This window comes from Chrysemys picta, chromosome 16, assembly GCF_011386835.1.
Source record: "Chrysemys picta bellii isolate R12L10 chromosome 16, ASM1138683v2, whole genome shotgun sequence".
Taxonomy (NCBI): Eukaryota; Metazoa; Chordata; order Testudines; family Emydidae; genus Chrysemys; species Chrysemys picta.
Genome location: NC_088806.1, coordinates 8,812,772 through 8,833,318, shown reverse-complemented (window position 1 = coordinate 8,833,318; position 20,547 = coordinate 8,812,772). Strand labels below are relative to the sequence as shown.

Here is a 20,547-nt window from a genome sequence, read left to right as displayed (position 1 = left end):
CGGCCGAAGAGGCCACGTTCGGGCCCAGTGCCCCAAGCTCAAGGACACACTGAGCAGACCGAACCCGCACCGGGTTAACTTGGTAGAGGCCCAGACGGACGAGGGGCAGGCTTCTCACGCAAGAGGGGCTGGCAGCTTATCAACTGCTCAAGAGAGAGAAGGGCCCCAGGCCAGCTTCTCTGGGGGGTCAGATGCTCCGGATTCAAAGTTCTCTGTTTACAGGGTTGGTGCGGGGCTGTCCCTGCGGAGCGAGTGCCTTGTTCCCCTGGAGATGGATGGGAAGAAAGTTTATGGATACTGGGACACGGGCGCAGAGGTGACACTGGCCCGGCCCGAGGTGGTGGCCCCAGATCGGGTGGTGCCCAACACCTTCCTGACCCTGACCGGGGTGGGCGGGACCCCATTCAAGGTTCCCGTAGCGAGGGTACACCTGAAATGGGGGGCCAAGGAGGGCCCCAAGGACGTGGGAGTGCACCACCATTTGCCCACTGAGGTGTTGATGGGGGGGGACCTAGAGGACTGGCCAAGCAGCCCCCAGACCGCCTTAGTCGTGACCCGTAGCCAGAGCCGGCGAGGGGCACTACGCCCTAACCTTGGGAAGGATGTCACACCGGAGGCACCGAACCCTACCCGGGTGGGGAGGGAACACCCAAGGACAGGGCTCGGGGTGGCTGGGGCTTCCGACCCAGCCGACGAGAGGGAGCAGGTGGCCATCCCTTCCCCAGCCGCCGAGTTCCAGGCCGAGTTGCAGAAGGACCCCTCCCTGCGGAAGCTAAGGGGCCTGGCTGACCTCAGTGTGGTACAGACCATGAGGAGAGGATGCAAGGAGAGGTTCCTGTGGGAGAAGGGGTTCCTGTACCGAGAGTGGGCTCCCCCAGGGGAAGTGGAGTCGTGGGGGATCAGGAGGCAGCTGGTGGTTCCCCAGAAGTTTCGCCACAAGCTACTGTACCTGGCCCATGACATCCCTCTCGCCGGGCACCAGGGGATCCGGCGCACCAAGCAGAGGCTGCTACAGAACTTTTACTGGCCCGGAGTCTTCACCAACGTCCGGCAGTACTGCCGATCCTGTGACCCCTGCCAGAGGGTGGGGAAGGCCCGGGACAAGGGGAAAGCAGCATTGAGACCTTTGCCCATCATAGAGGAGCCTTTCCAGAAGGTGGCCATGGACATAGTGGGACCTCTCAGCAAGATGACCCGGTCTGGGAAGAAATACATCCTGGTGGTGGTAGATTTCGCCACCCGCTATCCCGAGGCAGTGCCCTTATCGTCCATCGAAGCAGACACTGTGGCAGATGCGCTGCTGACCATTTTCAGCCGAGTGGGGTTCCCCAAGGAAGTCTTGACGGACCAAGGGTCCAACTTCATGTCGGCCCTACTCCGGTGCTTGTGGGAGAGATGTGGGGTCCGGCACAACTGGGCCTCAGCATATCACCCCCAATCCAACGGGCTGGTGGAGAGGTTCAATGGGACGCTAAAAATGATGCTGAAAACATTTATGAATCAGCACCCGCAGGACTGGGACAAGTACTTACCTCACCTGCTGTTTGCGTACAGGGAGGTACCCCAGGAGTCTACCGGGTTTTCGCCTTTCGAACTGCTATATGGAAGGCGGGTAAGGGGGCCCCTGGATCTGATGAGAGACGAATGGGAGGGGAAGGCCACTCCTGACGGAGAGTCGGTGGTGGAGTATGTCCTGACCTTCCGGGAACGACTTGCCGAGCTCATGGACCTGGCCAGGGAGAGTCTGGCCAGAGCCCAGAGGAAGCAGAAGGTCTGGTATGACCGCACAGCATGGGCCCGCGCCTTCGCCACTGGGGATCAGGTGATGGTGCTCATCCCCGTGAGGAAAAACAAACTCTAGGCCGCCTGGGAAGGGCCCTTCAAGGTTGTCAAGCAACTAAACGAGGTAAACTATGTGGTGGAGCTGTCGAACCGGGCACACCACCACCGGGTGGGAAGCGGCTGCCTAAAGCCGGAACCAGCCAAAGTGGAGGTGATCAGAGACTGGCCCGCTCCTCAAACCAAAAAGCAGGTCCAAGTCTTTATTGGGATGGCAGGGTACTATCGGAGGTTCATGCCCCACTTTAGCACCATAGCCGCCCCCATCACTGAGCTGTGCAAGAAGGGGAAGCCAGACAAGGTGGTCTGGACCGAGGAGTGCCAGGAGGCTCTCCGGGCGCTGAAGGAGGCTCTGGTCAGTGGCCCAGTTCTGGAAAACCCAGACTTTGACAAGCCCTTTATGCTGTTCACTGACGCCTCAGACACAGGACTGGGGGCGGTGTTAATGCAGGAGGATAAAAAGGGGGAGAGACACCCCATCGTGTACCTGAGCAAGAAGTTGCTACCCCGGGAGCAGAACTACGCGGCCATCGAGAAGGAATGCCTGGCCATGGTGTGGGCCCTCAAGAAACTAGAGCCATATCTCTTTGGGCGTCACTTCACCGTGCACACGGACCACTCTCCCCTGACCTGGCTGCACCAGATGAAAGGAGCCAACGCCAAGCTCCTGAGATGGAGCCTGCTCCTGCAGGATTATGACATGGACGTGGTCCATGTGAAGGGACGTGACAACCTGAGAGCGGACGCATTGTCCCGGAGAGGGAGCCCTGAACTTCCCCAGGTCACTGGTCAGAGTGACCCCGCTCAGTTCAGTCTCGAAGGGGGGAGAGATGTGACGGAGCAGGGAGCAGGGCAGATTTGACCTGGGAATGTTGCAGGGGGATTGCAGTGGGGATGTGGGACTTCCCTTGAAGGAAGCTACCTGAGCTGTAACCTGAGCCAGGAATGGGGGTGGGGAGAATTAACACCTTCTGCCCAGGAGACCGAACAAAGGAGAGGAGGAGCTTGGGGGAGCAGGAAGGGAGGAGCAGCAGGAGGAGTTCTGGGTTTAGTTTCAGGTTGGGCTGGGTGGTGCAACACAGGGAACCCCAAGCTGGGGTCTAAGCTCCCTGAACCTCCCAGAGGGACCTAATTGAGGGGGTCTGGTCGTACCTACACGCTCTGTTTGAGACTGTGTTCCTGTCCTTGAATAAACCTTCTGCTTTACTGGCTGGTTGAGAGTCGCAGTGAATCTCAGGAAGAGGGGTGCAGGGCCCTGACTCCCCCACACTCCGCAACACCCTCCTTTAATTCTTTATTAATTAAATCCATATTCACTGCTCCATTATCTTGCCCAGTATCAATCTTGTAATTAACTAACAGTCTTGTAATTAGCTGGGTCATCTCTTTTACACTTTTTAAATATTGTCACAGCATTAGCTTTATTCCAATCTTCTGGAATTTCCCCAGTGTTCCAAGTCCTAATTAAAATCAACATTAACAGTCCTCAACACTCCTCCACCAGGTCTTTCAAAACTCTGGGATACAAGTTATCTGGACCTGCTGATTTAAACATGTTTAACTTTAATAGCTGCTGTTTAACATCCTCGTGAGTTATTGTTGGAATGGAAAGAGTGTCGTCGTCAACATCTTATGATATCACTATATGACTGTTTTTCTCCAAATCCAGGAGAGAAATATTTATTGAACACTTTTACCTCTTCTGCATTATTTTTGATAATTCTGCCATTTCCATCTAGTAATTTACCACTACCATTATTAGGGATTAATTTTGTACTTAACATACTTTTTAAAAACTTCCTTCTTATTTTCATTAATTGGTCATTGATTTCTGATAGCTTCCCTTACCAATTTTCTACAGTTCTGACCTTCTAACTTTTATTCTTTACTATTGACTTCCCCTTCCTTCCATATATTTTATTTGGAGAGTGTTGGGATTCCTACCAAGGAGCAACCAGTAGGTTCCAGAGACAGCCCCATATCCTATATCAAGCTCTGGCTAGTAGGTATGAGATAAATGTCAAGATCCTGCCTCCGTCTGTCAGCTGGGAGACACAAAGGTTCTCTCTTTCAACCCTCTGATGCCTCCTGGCTGCTGTAAGGAAGGTGGGGTGGGACTTCTGTTAACATGTGCCTCCTGGAGCTTCCATTTACCTGGTGCTGCTGTTCCGTGAATAGTGGGGTTGTGAGTGGGGCAGCAGGTACTGAGTATTGGACTCTTTCTCTTTCAGGGGCCGGTGACTTTTGAGGAGGTAGCTGTGTATTTCACCAGGGAAGAGTGGGCTCTGCTGGACCTCACTCAGAGAGCCCTGTACAGGGATGTCATACAGGAGAACTATGAGACGGTGGTCTTTCTAGGTAAGAAGTCCTGTCCCCTCAGTTATTAGAAGCTGTCTCTAAAGAACCTGAGTAGTAATAACTTTATACCTTTATTCATAATACAAGTTTTGACAAGTTTCCTTGTCCCCCTTTTTTTGCCTTATCTCCCACCCACTAATATAATGTTTGGACATGTGCCTTTCTGGTCCTGTCAGTCATTTAAAAATTGTATTTAATTTATCCTTATTAAATACATTAATAACTACATTAATAACTGTAGCTTTCATGACTTTTCCTCATTTTAAGAGGAAAATATGCCGCCTGTAGAATTCTAAATTGAGTAAATGGGTGTATGACTCATGCATGGCTTGTGTGACAGTCCGATGAGCTCTTCTTTTGATAGGAGAGTGTATAATATTGCCATTCAGGACCCCATGGGTGAAGGGAAAACAGAGCCATAGGAAGGGAGGAGAAGGTGGGGAGTAGATAATTCTGGGGTGCCTGGACATGGGGAGGGTGTGTCCAGAGTTAGAACTAAGAACCAGCAGGGAGGGATGAGGTAGTGAGAAGCAAGGAGAGAATACAAGGTGCCAGGAGGTGGTGCTGGCTGAGAGTAATGGGAAGAAGGGGAGAGGAGTGTGGAGTAAGGGCACCCAGAAAGTGGATTGGGTGGGTCAGTGGGAGGGAGGAGAGGTTTGGGGATTTAGAGCTGTGGGGGATCATAGACCTTTAATCCCGAATCCCAACCCAAGCCTTCTTGCTTTAGAGCCTGTACTCCAGTTTTATTTCAGTTCAGTTTCACTTCATTATACATTTTTTCACCCAAATATTATTATTTTAACTCTTGACCTCCCTCTCCCATTCATTACCCCCCTCCCCATATAACCTCCCCATCTCTATGCACAGTGAACTTGGCCACCGATGCTGAGTCCTTGTTGCATTCCTCCCTCCCATAGCAAGGCCCCTACCCAGGCACAAATGGCCACTTTGTTGATGATGTCACAGGGTGGTAGTGTAGCCTGTACAATTTTTAAACCTATAAGGTTACGTATTCCAAAGCCCTTCACACTAGTCAGGTTTATCTCTATACGCCGATACAGTCTGTTCCCCAGTGTTCCTTTCCCAGCTCTGATGCCGCAAAGCATTTACCCCATGACCCCCTTTTCAGCTCTGATGCTGCAGAGGCTTGCCCTCCCCCCCCTTAACAAACATTCGACATTGGTGGGGCCTCATCTGGAGTACTGTGTCCAGTTTTGGGCCCCACACTACAAGAAGGACGTGGAAAAATTGGAAAGTGTCCAGCAGAGGGCAACAAAAATGATTACGGGACTGGAACACATGATTTATGAGGAGAGGCTGATGGAACTGGGATTATTTAGTCTGCAGAAGAGAAGAATGAGGGGGGATTTGATAGGTGCTTTCAACTACCTGAAAGGGGGGTTCCAAAGAGAATGGATCTAGACTGTTCTCAGTGGTAGCAGATGACAGAACAAGGAGTAATGGTCTCAAGTTTCAATGAAGGAGGTTTTCGTTGGATATTAGGAACCCTATTTCACTAGGAGGGTAGTGAAGCACTGGAATTGGTTAACTAGGGAGGTGGTGGAATCTCCTTCCTTAGAGATTTTTAAGGTCAGGCTTGAGAAAGCCCTGGCTGGGATGATTTAGTTGGGGATTGGTCCTGCTCTGAGCAGGGGGTTGGACTAGATGACCTCCTGAGATCCCTTCCAAGCCTGATATTCTATGATTTATAGAATCTATGATTCTATTATTCCAATTTTTCTTCCCTCTCCTGTTTGACCCCATTTATAGAGTAATATTCTCAGCTATTCCTTAACCAATCATTGTGCTGAAATTTAACTAATCAATTCTAACATATTGTAACATAATTCTCTAACCAATTATATCCGACTACCGTAATTAATTTACACCTGGCAAAATTTATTATACAGCAGATAGAAACAATTAGAGAACCAGACTGATTAACAATGTAAAAGTGGTGGCCATAAAGATAAAACAATACAGAAATGAGGGTTTCACAACCACAACCATATGTGATTTCTTGCTGGACAGAATGCTATCAAACTACGTTTTCTTTAACCATCTTAAGATCTGTTTCTTTATCTGGTGGTGATGGGCACTATCCAGACATAATAGTATTCCTACCAGCCCAGTACCACCCTAGTTCATGTGACTGGATTGGGATGTGAGGATGTGACCCTACACTTCCCAGTTTATGGCTGCCCCTGCTGCTTAGCCAGAGGCCTTAGCCTAAGAACAAGGCCTCAGACTATCCTAGTGAGAGACGGCCCATACACAAGCAGACTGTGATTTTGATTCTTAGCTAGTTACAGGGGTATAAAGACAAAGTGATAAAAATACACCGAAATTCTTAAAGTATAGGCTTTACAGGCAGGCCTGAATATCTCTATTCTAACAGTGGGTTCTACCCCTTCCCCCATTCTGTGTCTGTCTTGTCTATTTAGATTGTAAATTCTTCAGGCCATGGATGTGACGAAGTGGGACTGTTCTTAATGAGATGTGACCAAGTGGGACTGTTCTTAATGTTTCCTCTGAATAGTGTGTGGGTGCTTCAGTTTCTGACCTACACTCTGTCACCTAGCAACTAATGGCCAGGTCCTTCCCCCCTGCAAAGGGATGCTAAAGGTGTGGGAGAACAAAGAGGTCAGGTGACCTCCTGGCCTGGGAAAGGAACTCAGCAGAGAAGGAGGGGCTGGATGGGGGTTCAGTTTGGAGCTGGCTGGGGACGGGGAGTGAGGGCAGACGGAGGTGTGTGGCTCGCAGGACCCCAGAATGGACCCGGCTGAGGGGTCTGGTTCTCTGTACCTACAAGCTCTGTTTTAGACCATATTCCTGTCATCTTATAAACCTCTGTTTTACTGGCTGGCTAAGAGTCACGTCTGTCTGCGAAGTGGGGGTGCGTGCAGGCCCTCTGGCTTCCCCAGGACCCCACCTGGGTTGTCTCGCTGTGGAAAGCGCACAGAGGGGCATATGCTGAATGCTCCAAGGTCAGACCCATGAGGGTGAGGCCATGGAAGCTTCTTACCCTGAAGACAGTCTGCTCCAAGGGAGAGGAGGCTCCCCAAAGTCCTGACTGGCTTTGTGGGGAGCAGTCCCAGAGCATCGCCTGGGGACTCCGTGACGCATGGCCCAACTACTATTCTCTGTTTGCACTGTGCCTAGCACAATGAGGACCCACTGTTAGTTGGTCCTTAGGTACTAAGGTAATTAATATGATTTATAATAATAACAACTATCCTGCCTCTTTGAGCCAAGGAAACTAACCTTGGGATGTTACTGCTTAAAAATGAGCTGGGGTTAAAACCATGGAATAATCTTTGTGACAAGTATCCCACAAATTCCACTGACCTCCCTTCTTTTCTTTGCCTGCAGTAGGGTTTCCAATTTCCAAACCTGATGTGATCTCGCAGCTGGAACAAGGGGAAGAGCCTTCGGTCCGAGACCTCCAGGGCTCTGAGAAAGAAGTGCTCCCGAGAGCTGCCTGCACAGGTAGGGAATTGGTTAAACCAACTCAAAAACTGTCCATAAATACAAGAAACATTTGGGATTCCCTACAAAGATCTTGTGATCTCTCCAAGTTCAGAACTGTTCCCTGCAGATGTGGAATCACTAGGCAGAGGTCACTCATGGTTTCCCACCTATCCTGACTCACAACTGGCAGCAGGTCCCTCCCCGATCTCGCTTTCATCTGAGTGTTCCGGTGAGATGCGGACCAAAACTGATCCATTTCTCTCTCCTCTGTGGAAGGGTTTGGGGAAAATCAGCTCCTGATAGGTTTGATCTCTCCCACACATATTTCGGTTTGTTCATCCCTTTTTCCATTCCTCTCTCTCAGATTTCCTTTCTTTCTGGCGCAGGGAATGACCTATGTCTGGATTCTCTCTGTCTCCCATCAGGTGATGGGATGGTGAGTGAGAATGAGGAGGAGAAATCCTGTCAGGAAGGTGCTGAGCAAGTAGAGCCACATGGAACATTATCAGGAAGATCCAAAGGGAATGTTTCTGGGCGTTGTGCACTCCAAGAAAAAGAAAAAGCCTGTGAGACTGAGGAGAGGCCAGAGGAAAACTTTAGTAGCCACTCAGACCTTATAACACGCGACAGAATCAACTTGGAAGAGGCACGCTACATATGCCATGAGTGTGGGAAAAGCTTCAGTTGGAGGTCACACCTTATCACACATCGTAGAATCCACACAGGGGAGAAGCCCTACACATGCTCTGTGTGTGGGAAATGCTTCAATCGGAGCTCACACCTTATCACACATCGTAGAATCCACACAGGAGAGACGCCCTACACGTGCTCTGAGTGTGGAAAAAGTTTCAATCACAGCTCTACCCTTATCACACATCAGCGAATCCACACTGGAGAGACGCCCTACACATGCTCGGAGTGTGGGAAAAGCTTCAAACAGAGCTCAAACCTTATCACACATAGGAGAATCCACATGGGTGAGAAACCTTATGGATGCTCTGAGTGTGGGAAATGCTTCATTTGTCGTTCAGGCCTCATGTTACATCAGAGAATCCACACCGGAGAGACGCCCTACACATGCTCCGAGTGTGGGAAAAGCTTCAGTTGCAGCTCACACCTTTTCAGACATCAGAGAATCCACACAGGGGAGACACCCTACTCATGCTCTGAGTGCGGGAAAAGCTTCAATCAGAGCTCAAACCTTATCACACATCGTAGAATTCACACAGGAGAGACACCCTACAGGTGCTCTGAGTGCGGGAAAAGTGTCAGTCACAGCTCTGCCCTGATCACACATCAGAGAATCCACACAGGAGAGACGCCCTACACATGCTCTGAGTGCGGGAAAAGCTTTAGTCAGAGCTCCCACCTTATCAGACATCATAGAATCCACACTGGGGAGAAGCCCTACACGTGCTCTGAGTGTAGGAAAAGCTTCAATCGGAGCTCACACCTTAGCACACATCGTAGAATCCACACAGGAGAGATGCCCTACACGTGCTCTGAGTGTGGAAAAAGCTTCAATCACAGCTCAAACCTTATCTCACATAGGAGAATCCACATGGGAGAGAAACCCTATACATGCTCTGAATGCAGGAAAAGCTTCAATCAGCGCTCAAGCCTTATTAGACATCAGAAAATCCACATAAGAGAGAACTGTAATAAATCCCTTGACTAGGGCTGGCCAAATTTTTTTTTTTTAAAAATCACATTTGCTAATTCCCACATAGTGATTTTTGTACCATGTTCACCATGGTCTCTCAGCTCCACCAGATGAGTTGCCTGCTTCTGCCTTTTGCAGCTCACCCTTCTTTGGGGTCAGTCCTCTGATCTTTTCTATCAACTCCTTTCCTTTTGAGTCGTAGGAGTGTGTGTCCCTCCAGCCGAGAATGTTCATCAGCTCCAGGTGGGAGAGAGAGGTTTGATTCCCAACAAGCTACACTGAGGCAAAAACTGCCTGTGCCTTACATCCACTAGGACTGTACATGGCGTTGGCTGCTCAAGTTAGTGATCTTGGTGTAAAAGGACAATTATAGTTGTAGAGCAGATGCAGCCCAGCTGCAGTGTTTGACATTAGCTTTCCCCTTGACCTGACCTAAACTCCATCACTTTTCCTAGTCTAAACAAACCCTGACCATCACGGTTATACTATTCCCCCATTTTAAAGCAATTGTTAATCATCAAGTTCCCCCTTCAGGAACCAATTGTTTCATTCCCAGTTGTTCTGATGTTGCTTCAGGTAGTGCTGGAGAGCAGATATTTTTATTACCATTTTCCTCACTTAAAATATATTGAACTATAACAAAGAGCAGGGATAGGGGAAAATGTCATTTCACTCTCTGTAACAACAGAAGAAGATAGGGTAAATCAGAGGGATTCCCTTATTCCCCATCACCATCCGAATCCCCCTGTTGTTCAATTGGTTAGGTCAATATTTTTTCTAAAGGGCTGGGAAGAGGATTTTCCGGTAAATGACTTGTAGCTAAGCAAAATACCCATGCATTTGGCTCCCAAAACAGTTGTGGCCCAGGCGTTGCAGGAGGTCACTCCTGAAGATATCTCCTTCCTAATCAGGTGCATGTTGCCTGTTATTTGGGAAATGCAATCCCTATCTAGGTAGAGATGGGAAAAATGGAAGTGACATTTCTCTTCAGCTCACCCCTGGGAGATGCTGCAAATGTGTAGAAAATGAAATCCGTGTTGAATGTGATATAGCTGCAGAAAGATAACTATTTTTAATAGATACCTGACAATTGGTGTTTTACAGGGATTCTAAGATGCACCTGAATTTAGTTCCTAAATTAAATCTGTGCCTAAAGAAATAAAAGCGCATATTTGGAGGAGTTATACCTTACTATTGCTACTGATATGTTGTGTGGTAGGTGAAGAATTCTACACCAGAGAAGTGTAAAATTACTTCAAGTAAGGTCAAAGATTTGACAAGAACTCTGGTAGAAATTGCACGTACTGGTAGTTGAGTTTCACCCCAGAGATAGAAGCTATGGTGACCTGTGGCCAAGGTAAACTATTTTTAGAACCCTGCTCCCTTGTTAAGTGGCATTGGTCACACTCCTAAAGGATGCCATGATTAAATTGGGCACAGCTGTCTTTTACCATTTGGATCCAAAGTTTCATGAAGCACAGAAAGAAACAGCTGATTCCTTCAGAGCCATTCCATGCCTATGGGTCCCAATCTGGCTGCCTTGTTGGACAAGAAGCACTTCCATGCCTGGCAAATAATGGTAGCCAATGAGGGAATGTATCAGATTCGATGTTCAGACTGCGGGATACATGAATGCTGAGTCCAGAGGCTGTGCTTTGGTCTCTCTGTTTTTCTTATTAAGTCTAATGCATTTGTATCACTTCTCCTGCTGCTACTTTGAAAGATTAGAAAGTGTAAAAATCCAGAGAAAACTGCTCTATAGGTTTATATTTTGTAATCTTTGAATAAATTGTTACTAGTGACAATGAAATTAAACATGAAGTTATTTAGTGTAACGGAAGAGGCTGATCATGTGATAACTTTCAGTGTTACAATATAATTCAGGTTTTCTTCTAGTTCTCTCCCTGCCTCCTCCTACTACATTGGAAATGGTGGCTAATCCTGAAATTAAAACCTCACTCCAAAGGAATTAGAGTGGGGGAATATGTGAGAGAAATAGCATGGACCAGAATAGAGACCCAGTATAGACTGTAATTATTTCTATTTAAAATGGAATTTATTATGATACATTTTAAAATAAATCTTCCCTTAAGAGGAAAATTACTCGAGACAAGATGTGTAGCCTTTTACCCAGTTAGAGGGTAACAACCACAGAGTTCTCCAGGTCTCTTGTTTGCAAAGCAAAGATGTCACATCAGGCAGGAGATGTAAAAATGTAAAATGGTGATGGATGTGTGATGGTAGATTTTCTGGGTTGTTTTTTTGATTTGGTTTGGTTTCTTAATTTAATTTAACTTTTGCAACCAGTTATTTTTATAGGTGCTGAGGACCCTTTTCCTTTTGAGCACAGCTGTTTAACCCTCAGGCCTGGCTCTGGAAACCTCCCCAAAACTGGCCTTGTGTTTCTTTCATATTTGATATCTTTGGGGTTCACACATCCACACTACATGCGGTTCACAGCAACAGATACTTTGAGAAACCTGCTGGGTTAAGAGAGCCTTTTCCAAACTGACATTGGCCCAAAGTCTGCCTCAATTCAGCTGGATTGGGATACATCTGTATCAAAGGCGTGGTTCACACCTGATTTGTCCAGAGACCTCGGGTGAGGTGTGGTAATTAGGGTAAGTAGGAATCAACAACAATAAAGTTAAAGGTAAGGGTGAAAGCCCTTCACCTTGCAGGTCAAGAAGCCTGTTCTGTTCATTCCCTCTGATGCATCTGATACTGGTCATTGTCAGGCAGCATACTGGGCTAGATGGACCATTGGTCTGACCCAGTATGACCAGTATTGCGTTCTTATGTAAGCCATCTACGGCCTTGTCTACCGTGGTAAGTTTCTGCACAGTAAAGCGGCTTTCTGCAGTGTAACTCCCAAGGTGTACACACTGCCAAGCCACTAAGTGCACAGAAACTGAACAGTTGCAGCACTGTAAGAAAACCATCCCGATGAGAGGTGTACAGCTTTCTGCGCTGGGGCTACAGTGCCATGGTGCCAGTGTAGACACACTGGTCAATTACAGCACTGTGATTGGTCTCCAGGAGGTGTCCCACAATCCCTGTTCTCACCTCTCTGGTCATCAGTTTGAACTCTACTGCACTGCCCTCAGGTGACCAACCATGACCCCGACCTCTTAAATTCCTTGGAAATTTTGAAAGTCCCCTTCCTGTTTGCCAGTGGTCTCAGTGTATCTTTCCAGGTAACCATGCCTGCTCCACGCACCAGGTGATCCCCTGCTTGGAGCAATGCTGAGCTGCTGGACCTCATCAGCATTTGGGGAGAGGAGGCTGTCTACTCCCAGCTGTGCTCCAGCTGTAGGAATTATGATACCTATGGACAGATTTCATGGTGCATGAGAGAAAGGGGCCATGACTGGTACACACTGCAATGCAGGATCAAAGTGAAGGAGCTGTGGAACTCCTACTCCATTTCGCAGGAGGCAAACTGCCGCTCTGGTGCTGCACCCACAAGCTCCCAGTTCTACAAAAAGCTGGATGCGATACTCGGTGGTGACCCCACCTCCACTGCAAAGGCCACTGTGGATACTTCAGTGGCTCACATGCCAGTCGAGAGTGGACCAAGCCAGGAGGAGGAAATCTTGGATGAGGCTGTAGAGGCGGAGGGAGACCCAGAGGCAGAGGGTGAGTCGGAGGTCAGGGATGCATGCAGCCAGGAGTTCTTCTCTACCCCAGAGGAGGCTAGACAGTCACAGCTGTTGGAGCTTGGCCAAGTGGAAACAGGAGAGGAGGCCCCTGCTAAGTGGCTTAGATTTTGGGAATCACTGAAGTGAGTTCTTGAGGGCAGGAGGGTTACAGAAAGCAGGCTTGTATCTGTATGATGTGCGTACCACCACAGGCCCAGTCTGAGCGGTGGAACAGGGTGGAGATTGAATCCCTCGCTTCCTGGGAATCTGCTCCAGAGATCTCCATGAAACTCTCATGGAGATACAGAGCAATCCGCTGCTGCAATTTCTTTGGCACAGCTGCTTTGTTTCATGTCCCATTAAGAGTAACTTTCCTGCACTACTCTGCCGTCATGGGAGGGGTGGGGGGGGACCATTGCTGCACATAGGTGAGCCACATAAGGGCCAGGGCGGATGCCACAGTCTTGGAGAAGACCTTCCCTTGATTCCCTGCTCATACTGAGCAGTGAGATATCTTCCATAATGAACACAGCCTGTGGAAAATGCGGGCACAGAAATTATTGTAAAGCCCCCCCTACAGTGCCATCTCTCCCAAAGAGCCACATGCCCAGTGTACAGGACATTCCTGGAACAGTGATTTCCCCTGCCCCTGCTGTTATCATTTTGTGGGGGTCTTGTGGCTCATGTGTGCTTGCCTGGGTTTAGCCAGTTAGTGATAGGTATGTGAATAGTGGCTGTGTTTTAAATCACTGCATCAGTGGTCTGCTTCTGTAAAATGTTGCATTTTGGCTTCACAGATATGACCTTGGGATCCCAGCCTCTCTCTTTGTTACTGCCGGCTGAACAGCTGCGCAGAATTAGAAAGCGGCCATGAAGAACTAAAGAGAACTTTTCTGAATGAGGTCATGATGCACCCTGTGGCTGAAAAACAAGGACCAAAAGGAGAACACGGTGCCCCAGAATGAAGCCATGGAGTGGCTCTTAAATGTTATGAAGTGCCAAGCAGACATGCTCCAGGTGCTACTAGCACTGCAAACCAAACAGCTCCATGACCGCCCTCCCCGGCATCTGCTGTCACAAAAATCTTTCCCATGCACCCCCCAGACAGTGCCAAAGCACTCTTAGCAACCTCCTGGCTCCAGTCTGTACCCGCTGCATTCCACTCCTGCCCCATCACAGTCCAGCCCTGTGGACGCTCAGTACCCAGTACACTCAACACCTGTCCCTCTGTAGTTTATTCCTGCTCAAGTACTGTACCCACTGCAGTGTACTCCAAAGGATAAGGTTGCATATGATACCTGGATATACACAACTCTTTAACCGTCATTGGACCCCACCTCCTCATGGGACCCTCCCTTCCCCCATCCCCCACAGTGCTGATGTGCTTTTTTTCCCCTCCTCTGGCGGTTGCTTTTTAATAAAAGAATAGTTTTGCTTTGAAAACAATCTTTTTTCCATTAATGGAAAGCAAACAGAGCCTTGCAAAGAAACACGCAATTCTCTTAAACCTTTGTGATGCATCATCTGCACCAATCACAATCATCTCTTAGCATTACAAGCACTGCAGTCCCATGTATAGCAATAAATATTAGTGGCTTTCAGCTTCAAATTGCTGCTTCAAGGCATCCCTGATTCTTATGACCCACGCTTCACCCCTCTAACAGCCCAGGTCTCTGGCTGTTGAAATTCAGCTTCCAGGTGCTGAGCCTCAGCCGTCCAGCCCTGAGTGAAGCTTTCACCCTTCCCTTCACAAACGTTATGGGGTGTATAGCACACGGCTATAAGCATAGTAATATTGTCATCAGCCAGGTCCAGCCTTCCACATAGGCAGCGCCAGCAGGCCTGTAAACTGCCAAAAGCACACTCAACAGTCATTCTGCACTTGCTCAGCCTGTTGTTGAACTGCTCCTTGCTGCTGTCAAGATGCCCCGTGTATGGCTTCATAAGCTACGGAATTAAGGGGTAAGCAGGGTCTCCCAGTTTCACAATGGGCATTTCGACTTCCCCTACAGTGAACTTCTGGTCCAGGAAGAAAGTCCCTGCTTTCAGCTTCCTGAATAGGCCAGTGTTCTGAAAGATGTGTGTGTCATGCCCATTTCTGGATCGCTCTGTGTTAATGTCCGTGAAATGCCCACGGTCATCAAGTGCCTGGAGAACCATAGAAAAATACCCTTTGTGATTAATGTACTCGGTGGCTAGGTAGTCAAGTGCCAGTATTGGAATATACATGCCATCTATCACCCTCCGCAGTTAAGGAAGCCCATTTGTGCAAAGCCATGCACAATGTCACACACTTTTCCCAGGGTCTCAGTCTTTCAGACCAGGGTATAATTAATGGCCCTGCACATTTGTCAAAACTTGTCCAATGGTTGACTTTCCTACTCTGAACTGGTTAGAGACTGATTGGTAGCAATCTGGAGTAGTCAGCTTCCACAGTGCAATTGCTTCTCCAATGAGAGGGCAGCTCTCATTCTCGTGTCCTTGCACTGCAGGGCTGGGGCGAGCTCATCACACAGTCCCATGAATGTGGCTTTCCTCATCCGAAAGCTCTGCAGCCACTGCTCATCATTCCAGACATGCATCACGATGTGATCCCACCACTCAATGCTTGTTTCCTGAGCCCAAAAGTGGTGTTCCACTGTGGTCAGTACCTCCGTTAATGCCACAAGCGATCCCATGTCATAGCTACTACACATGGCCAAATCACTGTTGAACTCCTCTTGCCTTTGTAGTTTAAGTAATATCTCCACTGCCACTCGTGATGTCTTAGTAAGTGCAGACCCATTCCTACAGACTAAATAGGCAGAGTGTACAGTACACAAATTATTGAATGATGGCGCCAAATGCAGATGGAAGCACAGGGATTGCTGAGATGTGAAGCAACGCATAACATGGCATTCAAGGAGTGCTGGCCACAGTGGAATGCCACTTTTGGGCTCCCTCCACCTTCCCAAAACTCTTGGTGGCAGAAAAGGAAGTGATGCTCAGTGTGATAGCTGCCCAGAGTGCACCGCTCCAAGTACCGCTGTAAGTGCCACAAATGTGAACACGCTATTGCGCAGGCAGCTAACAGTATGAACACACAATAGCGGTTTCCCTTCAGCGCTCTCTGAGCCGCACTGTAACTCCTGGCACTGTAACTCTGCCAGTGTAGACATAGCCTCAGAGAGACTGACTGCCAGGATCTCAGGACTGATCCCCTCCGGGGAATGAAGCACAAAGGCGACAGTCTATGCAGCCTTCACAAGTCTCCCTGTACTGGAAAAGCCTGCTAGCCCAAAGTGCTGGACCATCTATGCCATTACCTGGTTCCTAAACTGCGACTACAGTTCCTACTCCAGGTGAATCCAAAGACCGAGAGGTGCAGAGACCCAACCCCTTATCATCTTAGGAACATTTTGTTCCTTTTTCTATTTTGTGTCTGTTTCTTTTTCTTAACTTGGAGACCTCCCAGCCTTTCTATTAGATTGTGTGTAACAGTGTGGCTCAGTGTGTGTGTGAACACTTTTGAAATCTACAAAAGGGACGATGCTTGGAAGAATAGTTCCCCAAATCTTAATAGTCTTAAAACTCTGCTCTATGAAATGACTGAACGCATGCTCCTCACCTATGGAAGCATTGCAAGGAATTGAGCTTTCAGATATGTATTGTTCAGTGAGAGCTGTTTCAACTTCTTTTACTAATGTCTTTCTAAGGTCTGTATGTGTTTTGGGGCGAGAGGACAGGAGAAGTGTTAGCTACACAATAGTGAAATCTAAGGAGAAAACTGTAATTCGCTTTGAGATTGTAGACTAAATGTAAGCAATAATTTGGTTTTGGTATTGAAATATTCAGCTGGGTAAAGCTGGGTTGCACTGCCTGGGTAAAAATCTCTGATTGGGGTTTCGGCATCACTAAATATGCACCTGCCTTCTTGGGTTGCTCTTTTAGTATTTATAAGGGTTGATTTTCTGCTGTATTAATCTGATGGTTTGATTAAATTGATGACTTGATTCCAATGCAATATCCATGTTAAATCATTGATTTACTGATTTGACCTGAACTTTATCACTGTATTGTTTAACCCTTAGCTGAGTGGTGTCTATAGTCATTTAGCCTTAGTGATGTGTGCTCTTAGCTTTATTTGTTCATGTTAATAAAACATATAACTGGGATATTGAGTCAGTTCTTTCAATAAGCAACCGGGGCTGGAACTTTTATTTCTATATTTCCCTTTAATTCAATCTCCATTTTCTTCATTTCATACTCTTCTAAGTTAAGGAATGTGCAGCAACAAAAACTGACACAAGCCTTTTGCTGCCCCATTCTGTGCCCATCCAGCAGGAGTAGAGAACAAACCCCTCCTGGAGCAGGGATTGTCACACTGGACTGTAAATACAGATGCACATTCCCAAGGTTTGCTGTCTTTCTCCAATCATGCATAAGGGTGACACCTACAGCTCCTTGTAATCATGCCTGGCAGGAAGGAGACACCTATGTGCATTCCCTTGGAGGCAGGGGGATGTGGGAGACCCTGGAAACCGGGGGATATTTACCCAGAGCTCAGGAGCAATCTACTCAGGGGTAATGCAGTAGAAAAGGGCTGGGTGCTGCTTTCCCCACTTATTTCTCCTTATCCCCTTTTGGTCTCTCTCTCCTTTTTCCATTTCTTCCCCCTCCCCCCACCCTCTGGCAGGGAGACTTGGTCACTTCCCTGCTCCCAGGGGCGCTCACTCTCCTGTAGCTGGATCGGCCCCTGCGAGTGCTAATAGGAGCGAGGGCCTAGGTGTGGGTCAGTCTCTGCAGTGGCTCTGGGACACACAGAGGCAGGAGGAGGAGCAAAGATGGGGCTAGTTCCCACCTCAGAAAGTCCCTGGCCTGGTGCATTCGGCAGCTGCAGCCTGGGTTGGGCTTGAAGGAGCCAGGAAGGGGCTGGAGCAGTGGGGAGCCGGGGGCTGGTAGGAAGGAAGGCAGGAAAAGAGCTGTGGGGCAGATCCCGGAGGCAGGGCTCTGTAAGGTATGAGACACTGCTGGTGCTGCTGCCTCCAGTGTGAACTGGGAGCCGGGGCTGAGCTCCGGGCTGCTGCTGTGGCCCCAGTGGGGCTGGTCCAGGGACAGACTTTCACTGAAGCACTTTCTGTGCCCATCTGAGGTGGGAACTTTCTCCAGCTGTACCCAGTCCCAGGCTCTGCTGCCCCTGGCCCGGAGCTGCAGGCACCAAGGGCCAGAGAGACCCTGGGGCCAGCGCTGGGCGGGCAGGACAGAGACTCTGCCCAAAGGCTCCGGGAGCAGCAGGTCTCACAGCTCCTGGGAATCTGCTTCCAGGCGGGTAACACGTCTGGGCGGGACCTGGACAGTGATGGAGCCGCTGTCCTCACGCTGCCTCAGGTGCTCCTCTTCAGCTCCTGTTCTCTCCTTAGCTCGGCCCCACTCTGGCCCAGGTAGTTCCAGCTCATATGGAGGATGGGACCCCCTGGCCTGGTGACTCCCTCATCAGACTGCCTGGCCTGTCTGTCAGGGTGAGCTGGAGCTTTGGCCTCTCCCCATTGCCCCTGGGGACTGTTACTCTCAGGGTCCTGATTTCTCATTGACCCTTCCCCTTTCTTTTGATACTGGGAACTAGCCCACCAAAAAAACCCACTAAGTTTTAGTAAGGGGCCAACAATCCCCTTACACAAGCCAGCCCCGTGAGGGTCACAGATGTCCAGAGGAAACAGCACAATCTGGTTCCATGGTGTAACGGTCAAGACTCTGAATCCTGCAATCCAAATTCAAATAGCAGTGAGACCTTGTCTTTGTGTGCAGCAAAGCCCTGGCGCTTGAAGTGCTCACCTTCCCTGGCTCCAGTTGTGAAAGAGCGAGTCTTTTCCCTCCTGCTGGGTGACTCACGCCCTGGAGCCAGGTCTTTGGTCAGGATGGCGTGACGGGATGGTGGCAGTGGTTTGGGCCTCTAGAACTTGCCACCCTGTTTATCGATGCTGGCCATCCTGCGGTTTGACCTGATGTTTGGGATTCTTGCTGCTTCACATGATGCCTGCAAGTTTGGCCCTTGTGCTTGCTGCCACACTTTTCCTCTTGCTCACATGGACAGGAGTGCCAGGGCCAGGCTTCATAGTCAGAGATAGGCAGGAGGGACAAAGAGTCTCAGGCTGGAGCCCAGCACACTTTTCCTCCTCTGGACACCTAGAGCAGAGGCAGCTCATGCTGACAGCTCCAAGGGAAGGCTTAAAAGCAACAGAGTAATCAAGGGTGAGGAGGACCATGCCTATGCATGGCCAGCTGACAGCCACAAAGGCACCTGGCCAGCCTGCTCCCTGGCATGCCAAACACTCACTGAAGGCCACCCACAGACCAGCATGCAGGGCGGCTGCTGATGCTCTGTGGCCAACATCAGAATGTTGCAGGAAAGCAGGGCCAGCCCCCCTCATGAGGCCTCTGACCGTTCCCACAAAAGGTGCTCACTTTTGTAGTGGGGCAGGAGATTTTTCCCCAGCTGGTGAGAAGCAGAGAAACACCCAGAAACACCTATTTAGCAAGCCCCATCAAGCACAGGGACAGGCGCACATTTGGAAGAGGGAAACTGCTCTACACTTTAGCCCGGGCAGCCACCCATTTTCTTTGGTAAGTCAGGAATGACAAAGGCTAGACTGGAAGACCTGGGGCTCATGCCCTAGCCTTTGTGACACCCAACCCCCAACTCCTTCCCAGGGCTCTAGCTGAAGCCAGAGGATCGGCCTGAGCAGCCAGGAAGAGAGCAGGACTTTCAGCATGAAGGGAAAACTGCACAAGCACAACAGCAAAGGGAATTGAACCCTCAATCACCGGATCCAAAGTCAGACGCCTTATCTGCTAAGCCATGCGGTCACATGAGAAAAGTCTCTCCAAGCACTTCTTTAGCAAAGGCGGACACTGCATTTCTTGGGTCATCTTCTGAGGGGGCAGAGACACTCTGGGCACAAGAAGTCGAGTTCCCAGTGAGATGTGAGACTTAATTCTATGGAGCCAGGTGCAGGACTTTGGCAGGGAGGTTTAAGCATGGGGGATCGGGGTGCGGCAGACGGGCCGGCTGTCTAGGTGAGGAGTTTTAGTCTCACCGAGGCACAGGATGGAGATGGATGAGAAATCCTGCTGATGGGCAGTGGCTGTGGAGAAAAAGAGTAAGGGTTCCTGGGACTTCCACCCCTCTCTTTTACCTGCCTGCTGGCTTTTGTGGTGGAAGGGGGCAGATGCTCTCAGGAAGCCTGTTTTGTTAGTTCCCTCTGGGGCACCTGGCATTGGCCACTGTCAGAGGACAGGATACTGGGCTAGATGGACCTTTGGTTTGACCCAGTCTGGCCGTTCTTATGGGGTTTGCCAAGGTCTCCTATGGATCTTCTCTTTGTGTCTCTGAATGCTCTACAGGGCTGCATAAGCTGCAGCAAGTTTCTGGTCTTGGGCTCAATCTTGAGAAACAGGATTGTAGGCGAGGCATGGAGTGGAAGGGTGTCCCGCCTGACAGCCAGCAGAAGTGCAGGTCATGGGCAATGAGCCCAGGACAACTGGTAAATGTGGTGCATGAATGAGCCCAAACTGGAAGGTTTCTTGTTGGCCTCAAAA

At 49.2% G+C, this 20,547-nt stretch overlaps 1 protein-coding gene across 7 annotated transcripts in view; it reads left to right on the top strand.

Moving 5' to 3' along the window:
- LOC101942347 (zinc finger protein 501-like) overlaps positions 1–17,126 on the top strand; it is a 34,296-nt gene extending 17,170 nt beyond the window's left edge. For 3 of the 7 annotated variants that reach the window (XM_065569804.1, XM_065569802.1, XM_065569805.1), the window contains 4 exons: positions 4,071–4,197; positions 7,570–7,686; positions 8,055–12,970; positions 13,770–17,126. In XM_065569804.1, the coding sequence (XP_065425876.1) occupies positions 4,071–4,197; positions 7,570–7,686; positions 8,055–9,346 (1,536 nt within the window). In that variant the 3' untranslated portion in view covers positions 9,347–12,970; positions 13,770–17,126. Of the gene's footprint in view, positions 1–4,070; positions 4,198–7,569; positions 7,687–8,032; positions 12,971–13,769 lie in introns of those variants that run through there. The other 4 variants (XM_065569808.1, XM_065569803.1, XM_065569807.1 and 1 more) reach the window with 4 other exon arrangements.
- The last annotated feature ends 3,421 nt before the right edge of the window (positions 17,127–20,547 follow it).